General features: G+C 37.2%; 1 protein-coding gene across 1 annotated transcript in view; it reads right to left on the reverse strand.

The window, feature by feature from the left end:
- Window positions 1–646: 646 nt before the first annotated feature.
- TSHZ1 (teashirt zinc finger homeobox 1) overlaps window positions 647–18,275 on the reverse strand; it is a 116,518-nt gene continuing 98,889 nt past the window's right edge. Inside the window, exon 2 of the mRNA XM_073566582.1 lies at window positions 647–5,259. Within this exon, the coding sequence (XP_073422683.1) occupies window positions 2,075–5,259 (3,185 nt within the window). The 3' untranslated portion in view covers window positions 647–2,074. The remainder of the gene's footprint in view (window positions 5,260–18,275) is intronic.

The raw sequence follows: 18,275 nt of genomic DNA on the forward strand, positions 1-18,275 counted from the left end.
GATGAGTGGGACAAGACTGCCAGCAGGTTAATTAAAATGTGATAAACCAATTTTTTTGAACTGAGAGGCAGACATTTCCAAATGACACTTGGAAATATATCACTTTTATCACACACGAAAATGCGAATTCATTCAAATCCAAATTAGTCCGTAAACGCTGTTATGAAAAATAGTAAGAGGCACATCTCAGCTCTTGACTTTAACTGACAGCGCAGCTGTACAAATGTTACACCGAGTGAAGATGAGGTAAAGGAATTATTGTTTAGTGTGTGCCGAACGAACCATTTACAGATCATTTTTACCGAAGAGAGGGAAAAAAAAAAAGACAACCAACAATTGAACTGGAAGTCAGAATATTGTGTGTCAGCCACTGATCATCCTCCCTTTCCACATCCAGATCGAAATGTACACGTATAATGCCCTTCACTAATTGTTAAGGCAGCACTAATTCTCCCTGTGTCCTTTTTGAAACTATTGTGACTTGTTTGTAACATGTTAATGGAAATAGCCTGAATGAAATGTGTCAGGATACAGATACTGAATAGAAGATTTTGAATAGAATTATCTTGGTTGATTGCATAAGCAATACCTCTTACTGCCGGAATAACACCTTAACGGCACAATAATGACGACATGACAATGTATGTAAATCAAGAACTGCATGTGGGTTTATTTCACACTTGAGAAAACAGTGGATTTAATTGTGTGAACCGAAATGTACTGTACAATATTAATGATAGAACATCAAAATGTATAATTCATAGTGCATTGCTTTATTTTGTATTTATTCCTTTTTTTTTTTTTTTTATTTTGTCAGTTTCTTTTGTACGTGCATCTGAAAAGATGCAGGCGCCAGTAAAATTTCTCTGTCTAAGTCAGTCTGCAGGAACTTAATTTTATTCAAAAATGTGATTTTTTTTTTTTCTTTACATTTTATATACATAGGAATTGAATATAAAATGACAATATAAAAAGTTCAAAGTGAAAGCATACAGCCATAAGGTACAAAGGAAGCAGAACTGTTCCAAATGGTAAGATATGTAACATGTACTCTTAAATTGTTATCTTTTATTTACATGGAACATGATCCAATATTTGCCCCAGACTGTCCTCCTTTTTTTTTTTTTTTTTAATCTCAGCCAGAAGGACTGCATTGAAGTACAAATGTAACCCTTTGGATGCCTGACCACTCGAGTGGATGGTAAATCTTCTGATGCCCAAAGGTGGTAGCAAAAAAGGATAAAATGCAGCACAATTGTAGGAAGATAAGCTTGTATCGGAGCTTATATTTGCAAATAATTCGAAACCATATAATTCATATTGCAAAAAGAAATTATTTCTACATGTTTGAATAAAATATCGGCACACAACAACATTGTGATACGGAATCTTTTCTGAATATTCTATCCTAGTTTTCAGTTTTGCATTATTATGATTTATTTTTCTACACATGTGGCAGAGTAACCCTAGGAGTACTATATAGCCTTCCTCCCTTACCCTAGGGCTGCATACATACTTTTTTTTTTTTTTTTTCAATCTAAGATCTGTATTCAGTATTTATTACTATAATATATTTTAATTTAATTTTTTTTTGAATCGTATAAAGACTTTAATTAAATATGTTTCATCTATCAAAAGGCACAGAAATGCTATGGCAGTGCTCAAAGGGTTAACTTGATGCCACAAGATTTTCCAACCTTTTATTGTCATGGCAACGTGTTAATTTTAGGATGTTTGTTTTTATGTCATTGTTCTTTGTGTTGCTTTGTGGTTAAATTAATGTCTCTCAATAGTGTCTCCCACTACATTCTACAAAAGATAGCTTAACATCAAGAACAGATGTTGAAAATTAAAGGTCAGACATTGACTCACAAAAAAACATGCACAAATCAAAGACAAAGAGAATATAAATATAAATATAAAATGTGTAAGAAAAAAAAGAATCCAGATAGGCAGTTCAGCAACAAAAATAAGACTGATTTCAGAGGCTCAGGTCAGGCCTAGTGCAGTATTATGAATATGTTTAGTGCAATGTTCTTGTGGTCACTTGCATACCTGGCTGCATAACAGGACGTTACTGTTTTTCCAATTCAGTTACATATATCACATGATCCTCTGGGGACTTTCCATGTGTTTTGCTAAGGTGCAGTTTAACTGCGTGTTTGCTTGCAAAAGTCCGGTTGCAGAGTTTACACTGGAATGTGGAGCCTGAGTCCTCCTCAATAAGTCCAATTGAGCTTAGAGCCTTGTTGGTGATAACTTTTGAAACATTCTGCTGCTCTTGAATTTGATTTAGAGAAAGCTTTGAAAGATCCTTTAGACTAAATCCTAGATGTGTCTCTAAATGACTTATGTATGTTGAAGCAGTCCGGAACTGAGAGGCACAATCATTACAAAAGAAAACAGGATGTCCCGTATCCAGATTCTTTAAAAATTTTGTTCCCCCTGTCCTCCTTAGTTGATATTTGACATTGGCCAACCAATGGCTAATTGTTGTCATTGAAAGACCAGTAAACTTAGAGATGTGTACCCGTTCTTGAGGACCTAAGTCTGACATTATATATTTGCCTTCAGCTGTCTCCCGTAAACTAGAGGCAAACTGGGCCTGAAGTATAAGGAGATGCTGTGGGTTCCAGTTGGACTGTCTGCCCTTTCTTTTATGTACAGGAGATAACTCATCCAATGCTTCTTCGAAACTGCTACCATCGGCGTCTGACTTTTCGGAAACAGTTGACGGTGTCGAAGACTTGGGTGTTAAACGTCCAGTGAGATTCTTCACCATATCAGAAATATCCATTAGCGCACTTTCCCTAAGCGGTGAGGAGACTGGGTCAGTCATACTTGCAACAAGGGGTTTATTTTTGGATTTTGTCAAGTCTATCGGCTGGTCGCTATTGTCATAGTAGTACCGATCAATAGACTCAACTTGTTTGACTGGAGTGGTTGGATAGATAGGCTTGTCTAACATACTATTGCTAATTTTGTATAACATTGCTAATGGATCTAAAGATGGACTTACTGGTTTTGACACTTTGCCTAAATGTGTATTCATAATGGACTGTAATGCACTCAGTGGATTAATGAATGATGGCTCAGTGGAATGATCTGTTATAATTCCTAAGCTGTTGCACCCATTAGTAATTTTTGTTTTATGAGATTCTGTACCATTAGGTGTGAGGGGTTCCAAAGGGGCTTCCTTTTTTGTCTTCTGAAGGTCAGCATCTGGGGATTTCTTTATAGTCTTTACATTGGTTTCCTCTGTTTTAAGAATGTCTTTGTTTTCTTTTGCTACTGGAGATAAGGATTTAACCGGAGTCACTTTTTCCTTCTCTGTGGGCTTTTCTTCTTTCTTTACATTTATTTTCCCTGTCACCTTCTCCACTAATTCTTCCATTGCAGATACATTGCTTTTGTGAGGTGGAGGTGATAGGCTACCAGGAGAATGGACCAAAGCATTATGTTCAGATGCCATGGATTTGACACTACTGGCATATGATGGTTGCATTTGCACAGTCTGTACAGATGGCTGCAATGTTTTTACAGATCCTGGCAACTGATAAGCAGCATGGATACTAGGATATCCACCCCATGATGGTGCTCCATTTTGAGCCTTACTAATTGCAGAGGACACTGTATTTTCCAGTGACTTTAAAATATCCAGTCCACCTTTAGGACTATCATCTAAATCTTCCTCTCTGAGGTATTGATATGAAGTAGCAGGCTCAATTTTTTCAGGCTCTTCATTTTCTTCCTTTATTTTCTTTTCTGGCTCAGGATTGACCACTTTTTCCTGTTCGACTTCTTTTCTGTCCTCGGAGTGTGGAGACGCAGCTGGGGAGTCTGGCTGCTTTTTTATATAAGATGCTGGTAATCTGGCATGTGTAGTTGGGGGTAAAGGTATTGACTGAATTTTTTCTTCTACAACTGCATCCAAAACTAGCTGTTTTCCTTTTTTAGAGGCAGAATTGGTCACTTTTAGGAAATGTCCAGTGACCATCATGTGAGCAGTAAGTTGCTGTAAAGTATCGTGAGAGCTGCCACACTCCATGCACTTCAAAATTTGAGCCTTGCGTGCCTCAAACTGCCATGTATAACTAGCACCATTTTGATAGCCATATCTATTATTAGGGGTCACATAAGGATTGGCAGCTTTAGGGTCCTTTGCATTTTCAGTTCCAGTGGCCCCTGGAGAGATTCCTGCTTGATCAGGTGACTCAGGTGATGATATATCCTGGTGAGCACGTTTTTTTGTTGTTGGGACCAGTTTTGTAATGGCTGGTACTGGCTCTTTCAGAGGCACTTTTTGGTAATGCTTCGTTTTAATCATGTGAACACTGAGATCTTGTAGAGACTCAAAGGAATGTCCACAATACATACACTTCAGAACTTTCTGCGCATCTTCTTTTCCTTCCATTTCCATAAGTGATCTTTTTCTAGGTTTAGACCAACGTTTGGTTCTTTCAGCTTCTCTGTCTCGATTATCATCACGATAATGTCCTGTTTCATTCATGTGTACAGTTAGCTGTACCAATGTGTCATAAGCTGCACTGCAGTCTTTGCATCGGAACTTACTGGCACCAGTAAAAACAGACCCATACAGTTTATTGTTTTGCCTGTAGAGCTGCACTGTGCTGAACAGGCTAGGCTCTGGCAGAAGTCCATATGATGTTTGTTGCAATGTCTTTGCCAGTGCAGCTTGGTGCCAGTCATATCCAGAAGCACTGTTATTATTTGTATTGTTGCTTGTACAAACACTAATACTAGTACTTGTATTAGTACTACTACTGCTACTTGTAATGGGTGTAGGTGTAACAGAATTAGGATTTACATCTGCATTCTCACTTTGCTTGCTTGTATCTACACTTGAGGTTGGACTTGACTTCTTCAGATCTAATGCCAGAGTGGACCAACTGCATTCTGAAAGCAAATTAGTATACACTGCTTTAATTTGTGCCAAACTGTCCTGAGGGTAAGATGAATTGTCTGCATTCTGGCTGTCTTCTCTGTCTTGTCCATCCTTGGAGGAAGTACTTTTGAAATCTGCTAGATGATCACTCGTTTCACTAAATGGAGACCCATAGCCAGCATCATGATTAGTTGCACTACTAACAGGGGAATTTTGGTAGCTCTGAGCTTCTTTGTTGTCTGGTTCTTCACTAAACAAATATTCACTGTCTTGGACATCTAAGGAAAGTCCATCATCTTCTACATTGTCCTCATCAATTTCAGCTGCCTTTAATTCTTCTGCAGGAACATATGCTGAAAAACAAAACAATAAAAACTATCAGAAATTTGCTAAATAAATACATTTATGCATGGTTTGAGCAATTTGCTATATAATAATAAAAGTATTTGTAAGTATAGATACACTTCTAGCGATAACGCTATGATTTATTTTTTATATATACTCACAAAAAATTAACATCTATTAAATCCAAATCACATTAATGACACTACATTTTAAAGTAGCTTTAATGCAAGATAGCAAACTAAGCCCTGGCTGAGATGGGAGGAAACATCTTCTATGAAAGTAAGAAATGACCTCTTGAACTAAATTTAAAGGTAGACTATATGAGGCACCATATATGGCATATATACATAAACGTCAAACTTGTGTCAAACTATCTTTATGATCCACGGAATTGCAGGTAGTGGGGAGACATCAAGAAATATCACCTATAATTTCGTGCAAGACTAGTAGGCCTCAGCTAAAAGGAAATAGGCAAAGAGAAGGTGCATAGGCAAAGGAAAGGGTGTATAGGCAGAGAAAAGACATACTGGCAGAGGGAAAGCATATAGGCAAGGTATAAGTACTTGGTTTGAGAGAAAGGCACAAAGGCAGAGAGAAAGGCACATACACAGACAGATGGAACCTAAAAGTACTTAGACACAGGCAAGATAATTAAGCACAGGGAAGACGTTTAGACACAGGAAAGATGATTAGGCAAAGGGTAGACACATAGGCAGAGGGAAGGCATATAGGCAGAGGGAAGACACTTAGGCAGAAGGAAAGGCTCTTAGGCTGAAAGAAAGCCACATAGACAGAGAGCGGACACATGGACAGAGGGAAAGACCCAAAGGAAGAGAAATGGCACAGGAGGCACATGTAGGCAGAGGGAAGGTACTAAGAAAGTAAATTCATGAGCATGCATTTCTCAAATACTAAATTGCCTAAGTACATTGTTAGTTTCAGCATTCATATTGAACTCCTTGCTAATCATAGGTATATATGAACTGTTGCTCATACTATTTGGAAAGTCTTGTCCAGGATGCTGGCAACCAAGTTATAATAGAAGAAAATTGCTCTCCCCAAAAAATACAAGTATGACCTCAGCATCTTGAAATTTGAAGAGAAGTGATATCTATGAACAGATGGTCATGGTATCAAAATACTCGGAAGCCTGCTGGCAAGGCTCCCAACTTTGTGCATGTGCATAGATGAAAGATTGATGCAAATAATCATAAAGCTGAATAGCTAAAAATATTCAAGATAGTTAGGATAAAAGAATATGTGGGTAAATTAGATACGAGCGTTAAAACACTGAGAATGAAATGGGAATCTCAAAAAACATAACATCATTGCAAGCTTGGTATCATTATTCATTACCATAGATCTTTTCTTAAGTGATAAACTGCTTATTTTCATGTGTGGGAAGTATTTTTAGCATAATTTATCTATTTTATGTTATTTTTCACATTTCTATTAGAGATGCCAGTGTGAACATGCTTTAGCTTGTCTAAACAAAAGTGAAGATGTCCAGCATTGGGCAACAAGAGGTTGCAACAACCCAGCCTACTATAAAGCTGGAGTCACACATAGCGACTCACCAGCGATCACGACAACGATATCAACATGTCAGGATTGCTGGTAAGTCGCTATGTGGTCGCTGGTGAGCTGTCAAACAGACAGCTTCACGAGCGATCAGCACAACGACGCCGAGCGCGCGGCGTCGCTGTGTACATTAGTTACCAGTGCACTGATGCAGGGAGCTGGTAACTAAGGTACACATCGGGTATCTAAGGGACGTGATGTGTACGTTAGTTACCAGCTGATCGCTGGTCCCCCGCCTGTCACACGCAGCGATGCGTGCTGGCCAGCGGGAGACCAGCGACCAAAAAAATGTCCAGGGCTTTCCTACAGTGATACCGGCAGGGGGGCCGGTCGTTGATCGCTGTCACACACAGCGATCTTGCTGGTGAGATCGCTATATGTGACGGGCCCTAAGGATCAAAAAGTTTCACAATGGTAAATTCTCCCATACACAATAGATAGTCCTGTGTTCTTTATGACTGGCATATCTCTCTGAGTATAAAAAGATTGTCAGCCTGAAATGGGATTTGCTAGATTCTTATCTTCCAGGAGACCCCCCATTCACATTAGACTGTTGGCTGAGCCTGCCGATGTCAGTCAGTTCGGCTGATGTTAATACGTATGTGGGCCTTTAGACTCAATTAGTTAAATAATCATATTTAGAGCATTGCTGTACATATAGCATATCTATTAAAAACCAAACATTTTAATTAATACATTTTTGGTACAATAAATCCTTAAGCTGTTTAAAAAAAATGTTCAGTCTCATCTGTATAATATATAGCTAACAGAAGCTTTTTTACTGTTATCTAATTCTCAAAAATGAGCTCACGTACATTGCTCTCTGCATACATGCTCTTCATAGCCTATTCACACAAGAAACAGTCCTGCATGAAACCTATAATTCTTTAGAAAATAGAATCATAGATTGTTAGAGTTGGAAGGGACCTCCAGGGTCATAGAGTCCAACTCAACGCAGGATTCACTAAACCATCTCAGACAGATGTCTGTCCAGCCTCTGTTTGAAGACTTCCATTGAAGGGTTCACCACCTCTTGTGGCAGCCTATTCCTTTCACTGATTGTCCTCACTAACATAATCTGAACTGAATTCCCAGTTATTCTCCTTTTTATTCTAACTTTTTTGTGTTATAGCAATGCCAATGTGTTAAACAGTATATTATCCAAAGCTGAATTTACTTCCTTCATCTAAAAGTGTCAGTTTGCTTCACCTTCTTAGCGGATGTACTTGTTTTTTCTAAATAGCTATTCATGGTTGTTTTTCAAGCAGAAAATCTGCACTCATCAGATTTGATCAGTGTTGTGCAAAAAAAAGCATGGAAATTGCCTTGTTTTGTCCAAAATTAAATGTTGTATTTGGGATTCCATGTGACAGTGAACATGAATCTCTCTGCTGGTGGTGTCTGTAACACCTGTATGCACCATCTTATGTCTTACGAAGCATGTGTGAGTTATCTGCCATGTTAGATGCTGTCTCCAACATAATGAAATCAGCAAGAAAACTAAAAATTCAAGTTAAACTTTCAAACAAGACTCATTCAGTTCATGCACAACCCAGGCATATGGAGGAAAAACAAGAATGAAGAGATAGTGGGACCTGAAGCTAAATCAAACATCCCCCCATGTTTTACAGAATAAGTATCTGTGCAGTTTTATTTTTTGTCTTGTTTTTTTTTTAAGTACTGCCGTGAGTTGCCAACATGGAATGCCTTCTGGATGGCAGTGTCTATTCATTCTGATGAAACAGATGTGCTGTCTTCTCTGGATAACATTAAATGCTGTGCAAAATAATTTAAGCAGACACAATGCGAAATATGAATATTTGTGGTGCACGGAGACAGCTTTCAAATGTGTTTCTTGTTCTACATTGTGCTGATGAAAGACAACCATAAAAGCCCCACACGCAAATAAATTGTTAAAAAATGATACCTCAACTAAAGACATTTCAATCTTTTGGTTGTAAGAATCTACATTTCATTTAATTATCTGTGTTAATGAATTTCATTCTGAAATTACACTTTTAGCCAGGACTTGTTTAAACGAGCGTGCCTCTAATTTTTTATGTATCTCATAGGGTTAACATTCCCTTTACCTGTAGCAAGCAATTGTGAATTAAAAGTGCTTTACACGATTCGAAAAAATCTGGCTGCTTTTTTTTGCCATAAACAACACCACACCTATCGCCGGGTCGTGTCCGGTACTGCCGAAAAGCCATGTATCTCTAATCCTTTACAATCCATTCAATGGTACATGGAAGTCATCGTGGGAGAGATAAATGTAATCAATAATGGTGCTTCTTTCAAAATCCAAAAGTTCAAAAATGACAGATGAAATGTAATTCGATGCCAAGGGCAATGGTTCCACTGTAAAAGTACAAATTTTAATAAATTTTGCCCTATATTTAAAAAACAGTACAATCATGTTAGTAAATGACAACACAGTATTGCAGTGATTCACTTTCAACAATGTTTCTGTAACTATTGTGATCCAAGGCAAAATTTTATGTGGATTTTACAAATTGTGAAAAATGGTAAAATTGAAAAAAATTTGAAAAAACATTCAAGATAAAGTCTTTAATTAAGGGTGTTGTAATGCTAATTTGTACAGATAGATACAGACAGAACTATATAAGGATGTATAGAAAATAACACCATAAAGGTATACATCATTATAAAAAATATTAGGAGAAAAACATAACAAAAAAAGAAGGGACTGAGGAGGAAATATCATCTTGTCAAGAATGCTATTTCTCCAAGATGTCTAATGAAATACAAGTCATTTAAAAAGCTGGTATTCAAAGATGGTTGTCACTTTAGATAGGGGCTGGCACGGCTCACCTAGACATGTGACACTTTGGTGGAAGTTAGGTCTGCTGCAATATTGAGAGCAGTAGAGATCAGGCTGACAAAGACTGCAAGGCCGAGTTGCCTCAGGCTGTTAGAGAATGAATTCATCATGCAAGTGAATTTTCTTCTCCATTTTTACTACTTGCTGAAAATGAGATTCTATTTCTGTTTTATATAAAATGTTATAAAAATTAAATATGAACCGAAGTCTTTTATATTATACTTAGTTATGTTCTTACATATAGTTTACACCTTTCATTTAGCAGGTGATTCTTTCTTGAGAAATTATACACGATATGTCGATGTATGCAGATAGATGTTAGATTTTTGGATATCATATATTATGAAAATAGATAGATGGTAATAATATTTTTTATTTTTATAGTGCCAACATATTTCGCAGCACTTTACAATTTTAGAAATAAATACATAGATAAAAAAGATGGATTTTAACCACCTATGCAGGTTTTGGGCCCAAAATGAGAGCGCCATTCTCATGATTGAGTAAATCTATTCTTTCATCATCTGCCACAATATTTTAGAGTTTGTGTATGCAAGAGTTGTTTTGTTGATAACCTTGGGGTCTTTTCACTCATTTTTGCATGGAAACTAGCTTTTTACTATAGATAGATAGATAGATAGATAGATAGATAGATAGATAGATAGATAGATAGATAGATAGATAGGCTATGGAGTTTGATTGATAGATGCCTTATAGTATGAATAATTTATCCCTTGCAATAGTTAAACATCAATCCGAATGTTAAAAAATGCAGGCAATACATTGAGATATTGCCCATATAAATAAACTGGATCACTAGATATATTCCATTTATTAAATTTCACTGGAAAAAAAAATCACAGCTCATTAGTTATTATATGCGGTTATGTAACGTATGACATGTTATAAAAATAAATGAATAGGACACTTTCCAACAGAATATTATATAAAATTACGACCAATCTTCTACTTACATATTGACCAGTTTTAGTCAACTGAAATAGAAGGTTTTTTTTAAATATTTTCTGGAATATTTGTCACAGTTACCGTAAGCATTAGTTACAATATCTTGATTTCAACGCCCAGTCCAGAATCCTATACCATCGATATAAAAAGTCTGCATTGCACTTACATTATGGAATCACAATAAACAAAGGATTGCTGAAAATATACACTTAATAATGTGAAAAGAGTGGACCGAGGAGGCTACTCCGGAGCCCCTAAATAAGCTAAATTGCATATCTAATGCTTAATAGATCATTGCACATTCCAATCCTCTTTGTGTCTTTCACAGTTGAATAAGAACATTAGCCCGAATGAAGTGTGTCTCTTTAGCCACACAGAAAGTAACTAAAGCACAAAAAGTCTTATTTTCCAAGCAATGATGATAACAGGACGAAAACAGGCTTGATTGCATTGAAATATGCATGCCATGCTCCATGCAGAATGGCTAGGGTATATCTCAAGTACTGCTCAAGTGTAAATATATCAAATAAATTCCAAAAAGAAACAGAAAACAGAATGAATTAAAAAAAAAAATTGCAGACCTGCTTGGCTTGTGGCAGATCTGTCTTTTCATGAGGCCTGTAACTTGTTAAATCAGTAAGAATACCTGTCACAGATATCCCGCTACACCATTTGGCTGATGTCAAACCTAAATAAACCAGATCAGAAAACCAGCAAGTGGCAGGAACGTAAATGAAATAGGAGAGGATCTGTCTAACTGTACCTCGCATGGCTTGCTTGCTGATTTTTCTTTTCTTTTTATTTTGGAGGAGGGAAATAGTGGCAATCACCGCAGTCATTTGTAGTACTAATGTCCAATTCAGCCTCCTTTCATTCTCCTTATTTAGTTGGTCAGAATGGTTTCATAGCCGACATGGGGAAGCTGTGCTGTTTAGCAGGCTGTTTAATGGGAAAGTGGCAGTCTTATTTCTTTTCTAGATTTGGTTTGTCACTAGGTCTCCATTACATGCCACTCAGCTTTGATGCCTTTGGACAGGACTGATCAAAAGATGTCATTTGACCTACACAGCATGGCAGAAACTTGGAGAAGTCTCATAAAGGGACACTTTGGCTGTAAATAAAATGACATTATTATTTCCTCTGTCCTATCATGTAGAAAAGCCAATTATGGTAATGCGCTGCATGTCAATGGGAATATAGCAATCTTTTTTGGAGCAGGCAATGCACGCATCAGTGTTGCAACTCTCCTTCCTGTGAAAATATGCCCACTGGAAACAAGGTGATAGATGTCTTCAAGTCTCCTAATAAATTCTAAGGCAGCCATAAAAAGTGCGGAGTCAGCAAAACAATTGAAAGTATAAAATGCAAACTGTTAAATTTTCAAATTATCTTGTAATTTCATCTTGAATGATTTATATACCGTCACTGAGCGCTTGCATCACTCTCCATTGTTGTGACTGGCAAGGAAGGCAATTTATGGCACCACTAAACCTTTAGTACCCACTAATACGTGAAAAAAAAATCCTGACTCTAAAACAGAGCAAGATCTCGACCTTGTTGCTGTGCAGCAGTTTCTTTTAAAGTTGCAGAAGAGGCTTTCTTGATTGTTGTGCATTACAGTAGGTTGGTATTATGGTATATTTATTTAGATTGGTTATTTATACAGTAGAGTTAGGAACAATTAAATTGCTTTAAAACTTTTGGGCAAAATTTAAACCTATGTCGGTCATTGACAGCCCCGTTACTTTTTCTAATCCATCAATCAGAGAGGGTCAGGTGGTATTGGGACATGGCCACTGAAAACTCTAAAATTCCAATTTTTAATGGCAGTGCAGAATGAGCGTGTCCCACTCCTGCCCAGCATGAAGCTCATCTTTATAGATGTCTACATTTGCGTCAACCTCCTTTTCTTCTCCTGATTAGTGGAGCAATGTATTTTCAGCTGTGTCAAATAATATAGAATAATATTTTTAATTTTATTATTTTGTATTTGACTAATTGAATGTGAAGTACATTTATGAAGCATAATTAAACATGAAGTATGCAGTAAGGAAAGTAAAAAAAACAAAAAACAATAAAATTGGGGACTGCCACCAAACTCAATATACTAATATATGTGCAATATATTTGCAATTTTTTTAACAATTACAAGAACTTATCCTTTAACCACTTTAGGACCACCCATCAGTAGGTCATGGGTCAAGAAATAAGGTAGCAAAATGTTCCCAGGAAAGAAGACAGTAGCATCCATCTTCTCTAGTTTCCTATCCACAGTGCTCAATTAGTGCAGTGTGTAGAATACAGACAGTGGAACTGCAGGCGCCTCTATTAATCCCTGCAGTCATGTGAATAATCGCATGAAAATCCAATTTTATTTGGGATAATTAACTTTACAAACTTCAGATATAACCTTAAATACTCTGAATCTTTTATGCTACCTGGAAAATCTTTACCATGGAGATTAGTGACAGAGGATATTGAGACCCTTTCAGTAAAACCAAAGCAAAGTGTCCATGATGGCTGCCATAAATGTCCCAATTCTCGCCATACAAGAATATATTTATATACCTTTTATTTGTATTGTGTGGTCTTGCTCTACTTGTGTTTGAATGAAATTGTGCTTTTTTCCAGCTCATAGGTCTTATGGCAATATTTAAAGTAATCATCTTAGACATATATGCTAAAGCCTAGCGTATATGGCCTGGAGAACAATTCTGCTATTCTGGCTTCCAGTTTTGTTTGAGGGGTTCAACTTAACTAGATTAACTTAGACTATGTATATATATTTCATGCCATCCCTGTGGGTAAATAACTATATATGTGGACCTCAAAAGTTCAAGGCTTTTCACATACTGTTCATTTGAAACTATTTTATTGTCTTTTAGATTTAATGACTAACATATAAGCCTAATGTAGCACAGCAGGTTAATGTGATTATTGGAAAATTTTACATTTACAGAAGGTACAAACCAGACCTAAATGCATCTGCACTAATCCAGGGTGCAGCGGACCCAAGTAAAATGGCAGCTGCACAGGTGCATAAATACCAAATGAAACAGCCAGCCTACAATCAGGGATTGCCCGTGTGGTACACCAGTGGTTTGTATCTGAATTTTTTGGAGGATTTTTTCCTCTTTTTGAGGTTTTCATTTACAGAAGGTAGCACAAATCTCAGGATGTAATATCTTCCTTGATACATTAGTATTGAATTAGTTAATACAGTATAGAACGTGTTATTGTCAAAAGATTTAGAATTATTGTGCAGACTGGGACTAAAACGACACAGAGGGATTTCCAAGCTCAACCAAGGATCAGTCGTAACATCAATTATTTAGCCAATGGCACTTAACACCAAAAGCAACTATCATAAAGATATAGTTTAATCAAAATACAGACAAAAAATAAAAACAAACAATAAAAAACTTCTTTTATAACAGCTATTGATGCAATTTTCTTTCATTTCAAACAATAACTTTATATCCAGGATGGTCTGTCCCTTAGTTCACTATAATGTAAAGGGGGACACATGTTTCTGTACACATTATGGTTATGTCATGTTGCAGTACTGCACCTGTAATTCCTATGGTTAAAAGGGTATTCCAGGAGTTGCCCCTCCGACCCCAGGTATGAGGCCCTACAAAAACATGCTGACTGGGCAAATATTCCTTCAAGTTTCATACCAAATGTATAATGCATTTCAACTTGTTCAAATTGATCTATTCAGCTATATGTAAAACATAGCGCCTTTCCTGCCGCTTAATTAAAGGGGTTGTCTGACCATTTACATTTTTATTTAAAGGGAATCTTCTGTCACCCCATTTTTGCTGTATGAGGATGTCATCGTATGGAGATGGGAGGCGCCGGACCGGTCTGCGACACCCTTCGGATTGGAACCCCGGGTGAGTATAATATAACTTGTTTTTCTTCTCTTTCAGGTTACATCGGGGGCTTATCTACAGCATTACAGAATGCTTTAGATAAGCCCCTGATGGCGGTGGCCACAGCTCATACAGCAAAAATGGGGTGATAGCTTCCCTTTAAAGACTCAAAATCGTAAAAAATTACTTGAGTCGCCAGACCTCAATGTAAAATCTCCAACATTCCTCCAACCATGACAGGTATTTAATAGGTTTTTTCTTATCATGTGGGTCAAAGTGTCATTTGTGGATCTCAAGGATTTTGGGTTTAGGTGCAACAACCTTTGTACTACCAATACTGATTTTTCCAGAAAAAGTAATAATTAACTTACCAACCTCATACTGTCCCTGTTCTGATATATTCTGTGTCTCTGTTTGGTTTCTGTACTATCTCCTAACTAGGCGTAGCAGTGACCAACATGTCACCGCTACAGCCAGTGATTGGCTAGCAATTAGAGATGAGTGAATGTGCTTGGATAAGTTGCTATGAAAGCATACTTTTGTGTTAACCGCGTGTTTTCGATTGGCTTGAAAAATACTTTAGAGTCTTCGTGACTGCATGTCTCACGGCTGTTTAACAGCAACAATGCATGCATCGATTGTCTGTTTTTTAGGTAAATCCTGCATGTGTTGTGGCTGTGGAACAGCCGAGAGACATACAGGTGAGGGGACTAGAACATATTATTTGAGGACGCCGAAGTCACTCGGTTAGCATCCGGACACGCTCAGATAACACCTTATCCCATTATCCGAGCACATCCACTCATCGCTACTGGCAGTGGTTACATATCTGTCAAGCAGGAACCACATAGACTGGAAGTTACTGTACCTAAGAAGCTTCAGAACAAGAGTAGCAGAGGGTCAGTAAGATGAGTATTACTTATTATATTTTTAAAAAAATGTAAGTGTCCAGAAAAACCTCTTTTTTTAAAATTGTTAATGTTCAGACAACTTATACCACATTATTCAATACACAATTTGCTATGCTTATCACTGGATATTTCCTACAAAACAGATGTATTCCCTGAGAAATAGGTACATGATATGAAAAGAGAGGACAATACCAGCTTTTCCGTACTTTGATGTGTCCCAATTTGCTGTTTTTCATAAGATTATTGCCTGCATCTGAGTACGGCCCAGACAGGTGACCATTTAAACATCTTTTTGTTGCCTTGTTGTTATATAGTCACAGGCTAATGGCGATCACTTTACAATACTGCATTCAGCGAAGCAGGGACTATGACTATTATTGAGTAATTTTATGAGCACTTTCTGTAGATATAATTAACACACAGAAGAAGCAGATTATAAGAACAATCTTTGCAGCTCCCATTCAGAAGAACAGAGTAGATAACGCCCTATTCATCTGAAACAAACATATTAAAATAAAGCAGAGACCACCCGAAGAAAACATGCCAAAGACACGCATACGAAATGCTATTTATTTTTATATTCTACATAGACAATCGCACTTGGAAGGTAGATTGAAAAGACTCGTCTTTAACAAATCTTTGATATATAATCTACTACGTCATTTCATTTCTAAAAACCCTAAGGTCATGTAACACACTTTCTCTGTCATTTGTAAGTACATTAACTCGGTGGCCATGCGACAGTGAAATTATTATAATGGGCTGCTAAAATGGGTCAGGCACGCACTGCATTTTATCTCAGCTTCAAACAACAGAGAGAATACAGTCCAAATCAAACATGACAGCATTATCATCCTCGCTGCATGCCTCACTTTCCCAAAGCATTTCCAGTCAACAGGAGGAGAGAATATCTGGAATATTTTTCAGTTGGATTTTTTTAATTATGTCCTGAAGAAAATCATTACATTGGACTAGAAAAAAAAAATTGTATTATTTTATGGTATTTTCTTCACTCTTATGAAGAAGATGCAGCGATTTAGAACATAAACCTTCCAGGCAAACAGTGATTAACTAAAGAGCATAGAACTATGTGTTCTGTTTACAAAAGGGATTTCCACCATTTACCTAGTAATGAAGCCATTCATTTAATAGATGTGAATTCTCTTATTTTAGAGCCGTAGCTATAGCTTAAGTTTTCTCATCTTATGATCAGCCATCGAAAACATTGGGTGACACGGCTTCTTATGTTCACGCAAATCAAATTAACTAGTTATGTCAGTCATGAAAGAATGTAGGATTGGATCTCGGATATCGTTTATCCATTTAGCAAATTGTTGAACAAACCCCATTGTGCATGTAAGGCCTGTTTCACACTTCCGTTTGTCACCATCAGTCAAAATCCGCCGTTTTGCAAAAAAAACGGATCCGCCATTTTGCTTGGCGGATCCGTTTTTTTCTCCATTGAGTTGCATTACCGGCAGATCTTGACGGATGGCCATCCGTTGGATCCGGTTTTTTGCGGATCCGCCAAATTTTTGCCGTCCGCTGAGATCATCGAACAGAGCCTGCAACGTTTTTTGGCCCTGCGGATCCGTATTTTCCCTTTTTTAACCCTGAATCTTTTCTGGCTGCTGGAAGAAAATTCTCTCTCTCTCTCTCTCCTTCCCCAGGCGTGGTTCCTTTAAATTTTTACCTTCGGCGGATCCGTACATCCGCCAATCCGCTCACCCCCGTTTCTGTCAGTCCGCCTGCGGATCCGTTTTCCACTATTTTGGCGGATTTTCACTGACAGAAAAAACTGAAGTGTGAAACAGGCGTAAGCTGTAGGCACTCTCTTTTTTTATTTCGCTTCTTAAATGTATGCTATTTTCTTTATAAATGTAGATGTATATTAAGGAATAAGGAAAATTCTAGTATTAGTCAACATATCTCTATTAATTCCAAATAAACAGACATTTGTGAAGATTTATGATCTGATTCTCAGCAAATTATGAAAAAGCTATAATCTTCTGAGAATACACAGGGTGGAATCATACTGTTTATAATATGACTGATGCCAGGGGACGTAACCTCAAGGGTCTTTTCAAGACAGTAAACCCTCTCAGAGTATTATTCATAGGAAATTAAGGAACACCACCAACATTGAATGAAAACTTTTAAGATAATACAGACAGCATGAAGGTTTTGTTTTAAGTCCTATAGGCTATCAACAACATATTGATGGATGTTAAAATTAATATACTGGTGGAAGTCTAACTCTTGGTACTCCCATCAAGCAATTGCGTAAAAGAGGTACAACACTTAGCAAATATTGTAGGCACTTGGCTTTGTCCATGTGCACATTGTCTACATGCCTGCACACCCATTGAAGGACATGGGACAATGCATAGCTGCTACTATTTAGAAAACATATAGGTAAAAAGAAAATTATTTTTGTAGGTTTTTGCAATGCTCTTTGAGCTCCATGGAACCATAAAATGTTCAGATAGACATGTCTCCCAAAATTGGACCCTATAAAGCAGATATTAATAGTATATCCTAAGGATGTCATTAATATTCTGAATCTGTAAAACCACTTTAAACTAATAGACAATCCAGGGTCAGACTGGTCACCACAGTACAAGAGTACTATGTGCTGTACTCAGGTTCTGTAATAATAATAATGGACCTAGTCCAATATGCCCTAAACCTTCTGTCAGAGACAACCATTTTAAACTGAATTCTTAGCTAATTGTCTGTACAAAGATCTATACCTTATTGCTGATAAGTAGAGAGAAGTAGATCAATCCACAGAGGATCAACTTCAAGTCAAAATTCCTGAAATTCACTGGTCCCCATGAATT

The sequence above is a fragment of the Dendrobates tinctorius genome, unplaced genomic scaffold, assembly GCF_039654945.1.
Source record: "Dendrobates tinctorius isolate UK_male_01 unplaced genomic scaffold, ASM3965494v1 ptg000004l, whole genome shotgun sequence".
NCBI classification, from domain to species: Eukaryota; Metazoa; Chordata; class Amphibia; order Anura; family Dendrobatidae; genus Dendrobates; species Dendrobates tinctorius.